The 15,993-nt window shown below is 38.9% G+C and overlaps 1 protein-coding gene across 1 annotated transcript; it reads right to left on the reverse strand.

Moving 5' to 3' along the window:
* Positions 1-74: 74 nt before the first annotated feature.
* On the reverse strand, positions 75-15,779 carry LOC123877885 (protein glass-like). Its single transcript, XM_045924832.1, has 10 exons — positions 15,421-15,779; positions 11,061-11,233; positions 8,887-9,086; positions 6,944-7,061; positions 5,818-5,952; positions 5,022-5,417; positions 4,456-4,673; positions 3,092-3,175; positions 2,241-2,345; positions 75-1,467 (listed from the first exon to the last, which is right to left on the reverse strand). Exons 2-10 carry the CDS (start codon positions 11,178-11,180, stop codon positions 1,395-1,397), a joined length of 1,449 nt encoding a protein of 482 aa, XP_045780788.1. The 5' UTR covers positions 11,181-11,233; positions 15,421-15,779; the 3' UTR covers positions 75-1,394.
* Positions 15,780-15,993: the final 214 nt, after the last annotated feature.

Below are 15,993 nucleotides of genomic sequence, written 5' to 3' on the forward strand. Positions count from 1 at the left end.
TTATACAGTTGCAATAAAATACTATTTATGTGTACATAATTATTTATTTCATTTATAATTTATAGATTTGTAAGTGGTATTTTACAATATATATAAACATTTTACTAATTCTATAATACTGAATATAACTTGATTATGTTTAGCTTAATTTCTCAGAGTTCAATCACTTTTGTAGGTAGGTACCTACCTAATTTTATATTATTAAGATACATTATAAGATTAGACTAAACGGATACAAAAATGCTTGCTTTAGAGGGTTTTATTCATAGTTCAAATATTAGTAGATATTTAGGTACAGTGTTGATTTCATTTGAGAAAATTTCTTTTTTCATCAATTTTACTTTAGCAAGTTTAATAAAGGTGCAATATTTAATTGAGTAAAATCTTAAAGATGTGATCGCGGCCTTAGAACAATGCGTATTGGTTCAATTTGAGTTAAGTAGGTACAAAAACTGAAAAAACTTTGCTATTGTTTTTTTTTTTCTATTATTATCTGCTGAAAAAAGACAGCTTGATTTCTTTAGTCAAATACATGGTACGTTAATTAATTTGGAGTTATTTATTATTAATATCAGAAACAGCGCGCTAAGCTAAAATTCAAACTTGCAGGTGACTAGAATGATGTAATAAATAGTTACATTTAAAACTAAATATTTACAAAAAACTAACTTTTAAATCACATTATTTACATAACACTAATATTAGATATAAATATAGTTCGTTAAATTTGAAATTTTCAGCTCCTGTTTTACGAAAAATGAGGAAAAATGTCGTTCCTACTTTTGAAGTACTCGTAGGTACCTGTATGACACTACCATGTTGCGGTAGGTAAATATACGATGTCCATTGTTCTTCTATATCTTATCTTGCCATATCAAACTATCATGTGATACCTACCTAAGTTAAACATGCTAGTTTCTTTAACTCGCGAAGATTGCTAGTCAGCTTCTTAATTTCCTATCTATTCTTTGCAAGAAGACATGATCCACGTTGGACATCCCAAATTATTCGAATGCTTAGTTTGAATGGCGACCCCGCATCGGCATAGGGAATCAAAAAGGCGATTCTAAGAGGTAAGAGCACAATATACCGACGGTTCTTTACGCGATTCGGCTGATACAACCGAGAGGTTGGTGGGCCCAAGTAAGATAGTTGGTCCATCAAAAGCTCTGCTTGGATCCCCTACTAGGTAGATGGATGATCTCAAATTTTGAAGTGACTCCCTAGATTCCGCAATCTGCGGAACTAGATCGGTACAAGCGGTACTAGATCGTCTTTTGTGATCTGTGCGAGAGACCTATGCCGTGGTTCGGTTGAAGTGATGACGACCCTATGGCTTTACGAGTATGTTCACAAGATTTAGTTCAAAAGCGCATGGCGCAACACTACAAATGTCAGGCGAGCATGCCGCCCGCCATGTTGCCATGCACTCGCATGTGCCTGTTTAAGTTGCCCGATTGAGAGAACCTGTGGGAGAAAATTAATATAATTAAATTTTATGATAATTAATGGCTTGGATATTTCAAATATGATAGTGTTTTATCCTCACTTCAAAGAAATTTCTAAATATTTTTTAATTTAATATCAAAAATTGCAGAACCGGCAGGTTTCAAACCCATATTTAGAAATTTCTTTTAAGTTAGTCGATCTGAGTAGTACCTACTGTCCTTTACATATCTATCTACTATGTTCTCTAGGGCAAAAAATATCCCTACTTGTCGGTCTGTTAGGACATTTGTGTCTAACTACTTAACTGTAATGGCACTTGATTGGCACCGATCGGCACAGCTGTTATTAAATTGTTAATTATTATTATAAAATGCTTTACGAAAATACATAGGAATGAAATCGATATACTGAGGCGCCTAGTAAGCTAAAGAGCAATTTCACAATTAAACTTTGCTATTAAATTTAATCAGGCGCTCGATTAAGTAACTGTAGGGATGGGGCGTGATTGGTGTACCTACACAAAATGAGAGTAAAAAAGTGTAAATAATTTATAACACCCCCCACAAGTGAAGGTTACAGTAACTAGAAAAGAGCTGATAACTTGCAAACGGCTGAACCGATTGTCTTGGATTATAGCTAAGAACACTCTCGATCAAGCCACCTTTCAAACAAAAAAAACTAAATTAAAATCGGTTCATTAGTTTAGGAGCTACGATGCCACAGACAGATACACACGTTAAACTTATATGTATACACCACTTTTTGGGTCGAGGGTTAAAAAAGCTACCAACCTGAGTAAACACAGTTTACATTGGTAAGGTTTTTCGCCGGAATGTATTCGTAAATGTTTGGTCAACGTTGAGCTGTCGGAGAATGCCTTTTTGCAAGAACGACATCTAAAACAATTAAAAAAATTTACGACAAAATGTTCTAAGTGTTTATTCTTTGTACTACCGACCACTTCAAGATTGTAGTCCGCAATCGTTACAAAATGACATCATAGACACGAAAACTATACTCTATCTACGGAGAAAAGTTAATATATAGGGCTCTCTAAGCTGCACATTTTCCCTACCCACCCACTAGATTAAGTATTATGTACTTAACTTTAAAAAAAATCGCAATCAGTTCGCAATTTATTGCAAATAAGACATCTGACTGACTGACGCTAGAGGTCAACGAAAATGCGTAGATAGATACCTACCGCCGCTTTAGCTATACATTGCGGGTTTGTCCGAAAAAACTTAGTAAATCACTAAAACAATAAGGCAAATGGGTATTAGTATAGGTTTGTTTTTACTTTTTAGTTACTACAATATAGTGCTAAGTTTTTGCTAGCGATCTAATTACGCCTTTATAAACCATCTTGATTACAAATTACACTACGACTACCACACTAATATTATAAAGGCGAAAGTTTGTATGTATGTTTGTTACTCTTTCACGCAAAAACTACTGGACGGATTTGGCTGAAATTTAGAATGGAGATAGAGTATACCCTGGATTAACACATATACTACTTTTATCCCGGAAAGTTAAAAAGTTCCTACGGGATTTTAAAAAACCTATATCCACGTGAAAGAGTCGCGGGTATCAGCAACAATCAGCAAATAAGTTACTGATAATAAAAAAATCGACTCACTGGTAAGGTCGTTCTCCAGAATGTGTTCTCATGTGCGTCGTCACGCTGGAGCTTTGACTAAACCGACGATCGCATATTGGGCACCTGCGAAAGTTAAATTCAAAATCAAACGAGACATTCCTGATTGGACGTTGGACCTGGCACCGCCTGAAATTATAAACATCGCTACCTAACACTACCCATAATAAATGTGAAAGTTTGTGAAAGTTTGTAGCCTCAAAAGCTCAACGGTTATAGGAGCGGACTGAAAACCGAAAGGTTGCAGGTTCAAACCCCACCCGTTGCACTATTGTCGTACCCACTCCTAGCACAAGCTTAACGCTTAGTTGGAGGGGAAAGGGGAATGTTAGTCATGATTAAAAAATGACTAATATTCTTTTTTTTTTTTAATGTGAAAGTGTGTTTATTTATCGGTTTGTCCTTCAATCACGTCACAACGGAGCAACGGATCGACGTGATTTTTTGAATGCGCATAGTTTAAAAACTGGAGACATAGGCTACTATTTATCCCGTTAAATCCGAAGATTCCTCACAGGATTTTTAAAGTCCTTAATCCAGACGGACAAAGTCGCGTAAAATGTAACTTCACAAACATCAATCAATTTTCCTCTTTGTATGATGGCTTGATCCAATCGGCTAATTATAAATCCTTTGGACAACAAGTCTTGGAGCGTTACCCGTCGTTCTGTTAAAATATTCGATTTCAAAGTTACGCGGTCTTAAAAATTCACATACAAATCATTGAGCCCCTGTAATTTTAAAACTACATATTTTTAGAAAAATCTAAAACACCACAGGCACAGATATTAGTTTCTAGAATATGTGTGCACATGGTCTTTGGTTGCTTAATATTCAAATGAAATTGGAACTACGATTGTATGGAAGTGACGGAGAGAGCCCTGTAAAATTTATAATTGGACAATAATTTATTAGACACGATGGTGTGGAACCTGCATTATAAATTTTATTATCGTCAAATTATTATAGGGTGATATAGGGAAAGTCAGTACAGCAAGAGAAAAATTAAACAATTTCAGTACAAGCGTATTACCTAAGTATCTCACTGCTACTAATGATTTATTTTCGTTTGGTAGTATATTCATTCGTAAGTTTTAACTCTAGGTATTGTAAGTATCGTGTCGTAACGTAACGCGCTCATGATATTCTTATGTAGAAAAATTAAAACTTAGTTTTCCTGTAGGTACTTTCTCCTACATTGGAGTCTAAAAACAAATAAGCCGCGATTATAAAACTTTAAAAGCAGCCATTGGAGCATTTTACTTTCTAAGATTGGTACCGAATGCATTTCTTCTTCACAGCATCTCGAAATAGAGATCGTAAAAAATTTTCAGTAAGCTACTTACCTAAAAGGTTTTTGTCCCGTATGTGTTCTAACATGAGCCGTAAGGTTGGCAGCTTGGGAAAAGCTTTTATTGCAGTCGCCACATCTGTAGGGTCGTTCCCCTGAATGCGTTCGAAGGTGAGTTTTCAGAGTGCTGGGCCTGGCGTAAGTTTTACCACATATCCGACAAAGGTTAGGCTTTTGTTCGTCGTCTTCTGAACAACCACTTAGAGCTCCGACCTGGTTGAAAAATTGCAGAGTTTAAAAGAAAATCGTATTTCATTTTACTGCGTCGATTGAAGTATTACTAAACCTCTAAGTATTGGCTTAGTCATGTCGTGAAAAGTCCTTTTCTGTCAATGGAAAGAGTGATTATTAAGCCTCATTAGATGTACCTACTTATTAGGGGGCCGGTGCCGAAGGTTTTTTCACTCCAAGCGGTCTCACTTCTATTTTAAAAAGAGTTTATTCGTGAAAAGAGCGGAAAAAGTATCAGAAACTTCATTGAATTTATTAATATTAATTGTTAGTAAAGTTTTCTAAGATCTGAAGCATGAATTTTTTAAGGTAGGTACTTAATATACTCACTTGCACTTTTCCCGACGCATTAACGCAAGCAGAATATCCAAAATCCTGATGCATTTGCCCCTGGTGATTCAATATGTATCCGTTCCCCATCTGGTCTTTCTGTTCTTGCATATACATTTTCGAGGGTGATCTTTTTAACATCGGACCTAAGTTTTTCTGACTCGAGAAGTTTGGCTTTTGTTGGAACAAATAGTTTGGGTTTTGCTTTTGGGCATTTTGTAACTGTAAAGGTTTGAAAGTGGAAGTTGCGGTTATTAAGGGGTCTGATTGGTTTGGCGGTCGAAAATCTGCTGTGAAGGAGTAAGTGGCAGCTGGGTAAGATGTGGGAATGACGTTTTGTGTTTGGGGATAGACGACGTTTACTGAGGGGGTAGCTGCGTTTTGATTCCATTGGACCTAGGACAAAAAGTTTTAGGACATTAAATTGCTTCTCATATAATTACTAATAGGTTCAATGAAAATCATTTATCGTTCAACCATAAAGGCGTGAAGATTTTTTTTAATTATAACTTTCGCAACTGGCATAAAAGAATTTTTGAAATACCTATTTTTAAAATGCTTCATTCAAAAAGTTAAGGTGCCATATAATCTGTTTTATCTATGTTGGCTTTATTGGAGAGCGAGCTCTCACGGCAGAATGGAGAAAGAAAAGAGGAAGAAACAACTAAGAAATGCACACCTAGACTGATATAATAACCTCGAGGCCCACACTGCTGCTGCTCAGGCCATTCAATGCACAACTGTTTCACATTTTCCCTTATCAAATATGTTCCTGTCAGGTTTTACGTTGGCTTACTTGTGAGCAGAGCTGATCAGGCGGACATCCGTGCATGGTCATGTTCATGGAGACGTTGACGCTCATGGTGGGGAAGAGGGGCGCGCCGCCGTAGTGCTCGTAGTACGGGTACCCTCCACCGCTGTTCACCACCATCTGGACAAAGATGATGATAAAACTTCTTCTTTAGGGGAGAGTTCTTTATAGAGAGTGAATTCCTTCAAGGCATAGCATAGGCAAGAATAAATAGTCATCTTCTAGGCAAGCGCACTGTAACCTAGAACGACAACAAATCAATTGACACCTCATTCATCAAAATCGGGTCAGTAATATAGGCGCTACGGAACACACAGAATCTAATAAAATCCTACATAAGTAGGTACATAGACTGCAAAAATCATAACCCTTCCTTTTGACTTTGCCGTAGTCAGGTAAAAAGAATCGTTAGTATATTATACATACTTAGTTACATCCGAATGAGACCTACGTACGTGGTTACGTAGTAGGTATATTGTTAGTGAATTGTTATTAGGGCAATTTTAACTTTGGAGCCGCTTAAAAAATGATCTGGTGATCTTTCCAAACCATTGCCGAAGTTGCATTACAGAAGCCACATTAGCAATAAACGCTAAAGTAGGTACCTACTTATACTCAAAATTATACGGTCTATGTAATCTATACTACAAAAAATCTAAAATATGGATAAAATTTACTTTACCTATTTAGGTAAGTATATTATCTGCATATTAAAATGGTTTTTGTACGAAATTTAGATCTCTAGCTAAATAGGTTTTTCATAAAAATAAGTTATAAAATATAAATAAACTTTGGTTTTTCATAAAAATAAGTCGGCAAATTCAAGAAGCTGCAATGATTTACCTATATTCAATAACCTAATTTCGGATAGCTGAAATCAAATAGGAAAATTATGTTTTAATAAAACAAACATGACGAAATGTATCAAATTCATAAGTAGGTATTCCTATAGAATACGCAGTAATCCCCAATATTAATTACAAGTATTTCATAACCACCCCTAAGCTACCGATTCACCCCAATCTACCCAAGCAACTAAACAATAGGGTAACTAAACCTATGTTTGTCTCTTTCGCTCGCGTAGGTATACTATTGGGTGTGAGAGAGATACCTGCGGGTGCACAGTTTCTGACGCGCAGTCTCCATGGACGACGGCGTGTTTCAGCGAGAGGAGGACGTCCGCCGCCTCCCCCCCGCCCCGCTCCCGGCATTCCCCCCCGTTGTTTCTGCTGAAAGGAATATCGGAGCTGAAAATTGGGAAGCCATTTTCTATTGCAATCTAAACTTATACAGGGTGTTATTTTGGCAGAACAGTGAGATGAAAACCTAGAGAATTTGTGTAGATGAATAGGTAATAGAAAAGAAAAAATCGGTTAACTGCGACTACAGGAAGGGTTCCTTACCATCGTACAATTTTTTTTTAATGTTCATGGCGGTAATTTTGAAATTTTTAGTATTATGTTGTTACAGCGACAATTGAAATATACCTAACTATACACATTCTGTGACAGGTCTCTACCTATTATGGTTCACGAGATACAGCCCGCTGACTGACAGACGGACGGAGGGACGGACGGACAGCACAATTTTAGTAATACTTAGGGCCCCGTTGGCACCCTTTGGGTACGGAACCCTAAAAACTGAATCTGAATATTTGAAAAGGTAGGTACAAAGAACGGGAATCGGAACCTTACCGGAACTTTGTAACCGACTTCCAAAAAAGGAGGAGGTTCCCAATTCGTCGGAATCTTTTTTGTTAAACAAACATCTTTCGTAGAACAACAATCGAATCATGATACTGATCTCTACTCCTAGGTACCTCTATCTACTTACTACCTGTTACTTCTAAGTTAGTTCAAACAGCGACAAAGCTAGGTTTGCACTTTGCTTCCGCCGCGCCAGTGCTGCAGAGTGCAGTGTAAGCGACTAGGTATGTATAGACGGATGCAAATTGCAAATCTAACTTCGTCGCAGACTCTACTAAGTATTATAATTTTTTATTTATTACCACGAATACTTTTACGTTTTTTATAAAGTCGGTTAAGCTACCTACCTACTTCATTAGAAACTAGCTGATGCCCGCAGCTTCGCCCGCGTGGATTGGTCAGATCCCCTGCAGCATCAGGATTGAGGAGTTGGACTCCAATTTTTTTATGAAACAATGTCGCAAAGTTCCTCTATCGATTAAAAAAGAAATGACGCAAATCGGTTCAGAAATCTCGGAGATTTCGGTGTACATAGGTAGAAAAACACAACTCCCTTTTTGAAAGTCGGTTATAAAAGTAGCCTATGTTACTCCCTGGTCAATTCTCTACTTGTCTGTGAAAATCCCGTCAAAATCGGTTCAGCCGTTCCCAAGATTAGCCTTTTCAAACAGACAGACAGACAGACAGACAGACAGACAGACAGACAGACAGACAAAAATTTAAAAAACGTGTGATTCAGTTACAGTATCGTTCAAATAACCATATGACCTTAATATGCGGTAGTTATTTCGAAATTACAGACAGACACTCCAATTTTATTTATTAATATTAAGTATAGATGTTACAAGTGTAAATTAAAAATTTATAACACCCCCGACAAGTGAAGGTTACAGTAACTAGAAAAGAGCTGATAACTTTCAAACGGCAGAACAGTTTTTCTTGGATTATAGCTAAGAACACTCTCAATCAAGCCACCTTTCAAACAAAAAAAAAAACAAAATTAAAATCGGTTCATTGGTTTAGGAGCTACGATGCCACAGACAGATACACAGATACACAGACACACAGATACACAGATACACACGTCAATCTTATAACACCCCTCTTTTTGGGTTGGGTATTAAAAAGAACAGTATTTAAAAGCCGACTTTTTCGCCTCTCTACCTAAGTATATACAACCAACCACCACCATTTTACATGGCAAAATAGAAAATTACGTTTTAATTATTAGGGAACATAGTTTTAAGTATTACATAATAATATAGTCTAGACCTGCGAGAGCCACATGGTCGCATTAATGATCCAGCTCTCTAAATAAGAATTTAAAAAGAAATCGCAAAAAACTTACTTGTAACCAGAACACGGCGAGAACGGGAACAGTGACGGCAAGGGATCCAGCTCGAGTGGTGGTAAGGAGAAGGAGCCCATGTCCTCGGCAGGCCAGCTCGGCTCGTTCACATCGCCCAGCCCCACATCGCACGGAGCGATGGACTCGCTCAGTGCGTTGAGCTCCTCTTCATTCTCCGGGCAGCAGTTCTCGGCTTCTTGCTGCGAAAATGTACGTGGCTTTAGATCTTGAGTTTCGGCAACCTGAACCTATGAAACTTACCTAGAGTTCCTACTAAAGGGTAAATATAACCTACTAGAGGATGCCTGCGACTTCGTCCGCGTGGATTTAGGTTTTTTAAGATCCCGTGGGAACTGTTTGATTTTCCGGGATAAAAAGTTGCCTATGTCAATTACAGAGACGAAAGCTAAGTACCTCTTGTACAAAATTTCATACAAATCGGTTAAGCGGATGGGTTTTTGGGAATCCCGTGGGAACTCTTTGATATTTCGGGAAAAAAGTAGCCTTTATCCGTCCCCGGGATATAAGCTAACCCTGTACCAAATTTCGTCAGAATCGGTTTAACTGTTGGGCCGTGAAAAGGTAGCAGACAGACAGACAGACACTTTCACATTTATACTTAAAATATTAGTATGGATGAAAACTTGTAAATAGAGAACTCGTTCGATCGTGGGCATTGGGGAGCGCTAAGACAGAGTTTTTCGTGAAACAATCCCTAAGGTTAAAATGGGTTGAAAACAATTTGTACAAAGCAACCAGGACATCAATTAGATTGCCAAGTTGAAACTGAATTGAACAACGAGCAATAGAGACAGCTCGAGTGGTGGTAAGGAGAAGGAGCCAATTATGTCCTCGGCAGACCAGCTGGGCTCGTTCATATCGCCCAACCCCCACATCGCGAGCGACGGACTTTACCTGGAGTTCCTACTAAAGGTTATTACAATCTGTGGAAACTTGGAGTAGAGAACTTGTGTCCATTACGAGCATTGGGGAGCACTAAGAAAGAGTTGGGCTAAAATTCTGGGTTTTTATCTCATGCTAACCGTTCTCTGGCAGATCAACGCGTAGCAGTCGTATGACTTCAGCGGGTTCTAGCACAGCGGTTGCAGACCAGCAATTGCGGGTTATGGAGCACTGTATCCACAGAGTAGGGGCAGCTCACAGCTTCCGACGATTGGCCACATTAATTGCAAGTTACCTGACATTATTTTCCGGGTGATCAAACGCTGTTACTAGCGCAGTTTAAACCTCAGATGTTTTCATTATGATTTATAACGTGAAGTGGGTAGTTACCTGACAGCAGTCCTCTGGCAGGTCGCGCAGCGCGTCGCAGTCGCACGGCCGCAGCGCGTCGCAGCACAGTGCGTGGCAGCAGCTCAGGAACTATATAGCATCACTAGGATCACAGCTTCCAACGCTTAGCATGTTCAGGATGGTTTTGAGAAAATGACCTGAGATAGTCCTCTTGGAGTCTGTTACAAATGCGAAACGGCACTTTGAGCACAGTTTGGCTAAATATCAGAGCTCTTCATAACTACTTAAGTTACCTGACAGCAGTCCTCCTGCAAGTCACCCAACGTGTAGCAGTCGCACGGTTGCAGCGGGTCGCAGACTATCTAGCATTTGAACTGCGGGTTGTGGAGCACCGTATCCATAGTGCAGGGTCAGCTCACAGCTTCCAATGATCCGAAACTCGGAGTTTTATATCATGATTTATAGCGTGAAGTGTGTAATTACCTGACAGCAGTCCTCGGGCAGGTCGCGCAGCGCGTTGCAGTCACACGGCTGCAGAGGGTCGCAGTAGGTATACCTAACAGTTGCAGACCAGGAGCTGCTGGTTGTGGAGCACCGTTTTCACGGTGCAGGGACAGTTCACAGCATCCGACGATCCGAAACTCAGAGGTTTTCATGGTGATTTATAACGTGAAGTTGGTAGTTACCTGACAGCAGTCCTCGGGCAGGTCGCGCAGCGCATCGCAGTCACACGGCTGCAATGGCTCGCAAACCGCTGTATAGTTGCCTACCAGGAAATATGGGTTGTGGAGCACCGTATTCACAGTGCAGGGGCACCTCACAGTTTCCGATGATGCCAAAGGGAAAACGCTAGTACTAGCGTAGTTTAATGAAACCTCTGAGGGTTTTATCATGATTTATAGCGTGAAGTTGGTAGTTACCTGACAGCAGTCGTCGGGCAGGTCGCGCAGCGCGTCGCAGTGGCACGGCTGCAGCGGGTCGCAGCACAGCGCGTGGCAGCAGCCCAGGAACTGCGGGTTGTTGGGCACGTAGCAGTCCATGGCGCAGGGCGCCGCGCAGGGGCGGGATCACAGCTTCCGACGCTTGGCCATCCCTGCAATGGGATGGGGAAGCCACACCTATTTTAGTGGGACCGCTTTATGCAGACTGCCAAAACTTTTTCTCCAGACGAGAGAAAAAAAAAACTTTTTTCATTTTTACACGACTTCACAAAAAAAGGAGTGTTTTTTCAGGGTTCATGGTGAATTTCTTTATTCCACCATAACTTCTAAATGCCTGAACAGATGTATGAGGTTTCGTTAGAATTCGTACATTATCCCGACTGACACTGGCTGTAAATTTTTTGAAAAAGTTCAATATGGCGGCTGTATGGTTCCTTTTTCAAATGTGAATTCTGTACTCTTTAGTTTACTTTTTGGCAGGGCAGTTGTGTTTTTAACTTTATTCAATTGCAACTTGTTCACTCGATTACTTTAGCTGTAGTCTAATAGGAAGAAATGATAGGTTAAATCTATATCAATAGTCAATACTAATATGATAAATGCGAAAGTATGTTTGTTTGTAAGCAACCAATTATTGACTCTATTTTTGGCACAGAAATGTTGAAAGGACGGAGAGTAACATAGGCTACTTACTTTTATCCCGAAAATCAATGAGTTCCCAATGGATTTTTATAAACCTAAATCCACGCGAACGAAGTCGCAGGCATCAGCTAGTATTAAGTATACAAAAGTAAAAGCTGACTGACTGACAAGAAAACTGTAACTGGATGGATCGGGCTGAAATCTGGCATACAGATTGCTACATACTTAAGTATTATGACGTAGACATCTCCACTAAGAGAGGATTTTGAAAAATTCAGTCCCTAAGGGGCAAAAATACAGGGGTTTGTTATGTTGTCCATGCGGACGAAGCCGTGGGCACAAGCTAGTGATCATATAAAATAGGTCACAGGCCACAATTTTACCCTAGGGCTGGAGAAGCGCATTCTGACAGACCAAATCACGTTATTATGAGTAGGTAGTTATTTAACGGCTTCCCTGGCGCAGTGATAGGCACTCTGGTCTTATTACTGGGATGTCCGGGATTCGATTCTCGGCAGGGTTTGGAATTTTATAATTTCTAAATTGCTGGTCTGGTGTGGAGGGAGGCTTCGGCCGTGGCTAGTTACCACCCTACCGGCAAAGCCGTGCAGCCAAGCGATTTAGCGTTCCGGTACGATGCCGTGTAGAAACCAAAGGGGTATGGGTTTTTAATGAAAACTACCATACCCCTTCCAGGTTAGCCCGCTTCCAACTTAGACTGCATCATCACTTACCACCAGATAAGATTGCAGTCAAAGGCTAACTTGTATCCGAATAAAAAAAAAGGTAAGTCTGATAATAATATTTTATTTATTTATTTATTATTATACCTACATACTTAGCACGATAGTGCAGTGCCTAGAAGTTCTTTTTATCGCTTAGTTAGTGGGTGGGTACCTACCTACCTAGGTACCACTTTACACTTTACAGTCTCAGCTGAACTCTACACCTCTAGATTTGACTTGCCACCTGAACCATTTGTAAACGTTCTTTATTAGACCGGATTAGCCGAGAATCGAATACAAAATCTTACCGCTGCGCCTGAGGTCATTATTATTCTGAGGTCTGATAATAATCATTTGCGCAAAAGTACGCAAAATTAAAAATGACCTCTTCATATGTAAGATGGCTGTTTACTGCATAACGCAGACCTCATTGTACTATCCTATTTTGATCTTGGAAAGCTTCGTGATTTTTAACGTAAGTACCTAGGTATAGGTAACATTTAATATTATTGTATATGCGAACAATTTGTAATTTTTTTGTGACCAGAGGATGCCCGCGACTTCGTCCGCGTGGATTTAGGTTTTTCCGTTCCGTTGGAACTGTTTGATTTTCCGGGATAAAAAGTTGCCTATGTCAATTACAAGGACGCAAGCTACCTCGGTACCAATACAAATCGGTTAAACGGATGGATTTTTGGGAATCCCGTGGGAACTCTTTGATTTTCCGGGATAAAAAGTAGCCTATGTCCGTCCCCGGGATATAAGCTAACCCTGTACCAAATTTTGTCAGAATCGGTTAAACTGTTGGATCGTGAAAAGGTAGCACACACACACACTTTCGCATTTTATAATATTAGTATGGAAGTATGGTCTATAGGTCTATATGGTCTATAGTCTATATGGTCTGAACTGAATGGTCTATGTAAATAACTGGGTAGATTAATATGGCTTAATAATCCCTTTGCGACTAGGTATATGTAACCTTGTTACGTAGTCATTTGTTATCTTTAATCTAACTGAATTGGAACTGATTTTTGCTTAGTAGGATGTTAGTAGGTTGGTAAGTACTTAGGTTGTTACTTTGCTGCTTACGTATAAGAGTAAGAGAAAACCTGCATGCCTGAGAGTTCTCCATACTATTTTCGAAGGTGTGTAAAGTCTGCCAATCTGCATTTGGCTAGCATGGAGAAATATTATGAACTAAGTCTTCTCTTTATAAGAGGAAACCCGTACTCAGTAGTGGGCCAACGATGAGTGGAAGGTGATGGTGATTGTATTGGCATCCTAAAGGATAGCCAACCAGTAAAACGTTACGGTCTCTGAGAGTTTGTAGAGGAGGTCAAATGCTGTCAAATGATCTCATAACACCTATGGACAAAAGGGCTCGTTTTTTTTGCTACGCGATTACTCTGTCAATAATATGAACCGATTTTGTTCATTTTTTCGTTTGGTAGGTTGTACTTCCGAGGTAGTCGCATTTTAGTTTGATGTATTCATCGGAGATAGAGAACGGCTAACTCCTCAATGGATGAGAGTAAATTGCTCGCGATCGGTGTAAAGCTTATATTAGTACTAAACAGTAGGTTTTTAACCAGGTAGGTAGGTAGGTACATAGCACATTTTAATACAGCGGGGCCACTAAAAGTTGTGAAATTAAATAAAACTTTTAGTGTTTGTGGTTATTGAAGTCGGTTTGTATTTTTCTTTAGATTTTTTTTAATTTCACAACTTTTAGTGGCTCCACTCTCCTATCTGGTTAAAAACCTACTGTTTACTAAGTCATTTTACACCGACCGCGAGCAATTTACTTACCTACTCTTATCTGTTGAGGAGTTTTTTTTTTTTAAATCTTGATTTTTTGAGTTTTTTCCATTTGGAAAATGTCACTCCGTAAGGCTACATTATATACCTAACCACTTATTTGCATAAGGCCTTCTTGTACAGCCGTAACAGTGCCCTAGCCTCATCCGACAGAGGTTGTCATCTGTTGAGGAGTTCTGTTCTTTCTGATCTCCGAAGATCAGCTGATATTCATCAAACTAAAATTATCTCGGAAGTATCACCTACCAAACCAAAAAAAAATTTCAAAATCGGTTTATATTTGGTGGAATAATCGCGGAACAAACATACAAAAAAACAAAAAATATAACTACCACCTAATTGAGAACCTCCTCCTTTTTTTGAAGTCGGTTATCAAAATGTTGCACGCAACTTCATTCACGTAGATTAAGGTTTTTAGGTAATTATTTATTTGAGTAATTTACTTTTCTATGTGGGACCATATCTATTATTTTCAGCACTACTATTTTGCTACCCAATTTTTCAACTAAGTAAGTACCTACCCAGTAGGACCTACCTTGCTAAAACTTGTTAACTTTACAAGTTTTTCGATTTTAGGCCATAATATTTTCTTGTGGTACTTAAGTATTTGCTACCCAATTTCTGCAACCTAGTAGGTACACGTACCTATTTGCTAAAACTTGTATACTTTTGGTACAAGGTACGCACATAATATAGGTACGTAGATCTATTATTATTTTAAATCCCGTAGAAACCTAATTTCCTAATTTTGCGCTGAATTTTTAGACATTACACTCAATTTCTAAAGCTGGCAGTTTGGACCAGTAGGTAAGTCCTTTTTAACCGACTTCAAAAAAAGAAGGCGGTTCTCAATTCATCGGAATCTTTTTTTTTAGAGTAGGTAAGTAATTCTACCTATAAGTCTGGATATTCAGTGAGGTAACGCATCCAGCCTTCTAAGCACCTTGCCCGTTTACAGTGTTTTGACTCTAGGATACCTACTTAATATTTTTGATTTGTACCTAAATTCTTAAAACTTACCTATTTTAATTTTATTTTAGCAATGGCATCCTATCGTATCGTAGTCATTGTCATTTATTGATTTCGAACTCGCGCACACACCTTGCCTATTGTTTGATTATAATTTGTTAATCAAATAAATGTTAACTCACCTTTTTCAAGAAAAAATCCAAAATAATCCAATTATTGCGAACAATAAATATATTGAAACACATCACAAAATCACAGTAACACAAAATAAATTTTCCACTAATTAAATTAAACGGACACATGCGCGATGGCAACATATGATTTTCGAGCCCATTTTCGGACGAGCCTTTCACCCTTGCAGGGTAGTGTTGGTGACTAAATGACTATCAGTTAAGTGCAGTCGTCCGCCCCTACGTTAATTGGCTGTTTGTATCTTGTGTTCGTAGTCTCAACCCCTCTGGAAAAAAAAACATGACATATTGCGCGCGGGAAAGCCGCTGTCAACGTATCAAGTTAGTATCAGGCGGATGGACGGCGGAAGCAACGTTTTTGTGGTGAGAAACGTTTAGTGCTATCTGATCTCGGTTATGATTAAACTATTAAAGTAATTAAAACAGTGGTTGCACTGAATTAATTAGCTAGTAAAGAGTTGTTAAATTGTAAGGGCTATACGTTGTAAACTCTACATGATATAAATAAAAAGCTCTGCGTTGTAGAGTTTATGTTTACTAGCTCAACCTACGCTTGTATTTTTA

This window comes from Maniola jurtina, chromosome 24, assembly GCF_905333055.1.
Source record: "Maniola jurtina chromosome 24, ilManJurt1.1, whole genome shotgun sequence".
NCBI lineage: Eukaryota > Metazoa > Arthropoda > Insecta > Lepidoptera > Nymphalidae > Maniola > Maniola jurtina.

What these genes read in the sequence shown, in the direction of transcription:
- LOC123877885 (XM_045924832.1), bottom strand. Translation starts at nt 11,180, where the DNA reads ATGGACTGCTACGTGCCCAACAACCCGCAGTTCCTGGGCTGCTGCCAC. An exon ending in TCGCCGTGTTCTGGTTACAA is followed by an intron (nt 7,062 to 8,886) that starts GTAAGTTTTTTG and finishes TATTCCTTTCAG; the next exon opens with CAGAAACAACGGGGGGGAAT. An exon ending in CAGAAACTGTGCACCCGCAG is followed by an intron (nt 5,953 to 6,943) that starts GTATCTCTCTCA and finishes ATCTTTGTCCAG; the next exon opens with ATGGTGGTGAACAGCGGTGG.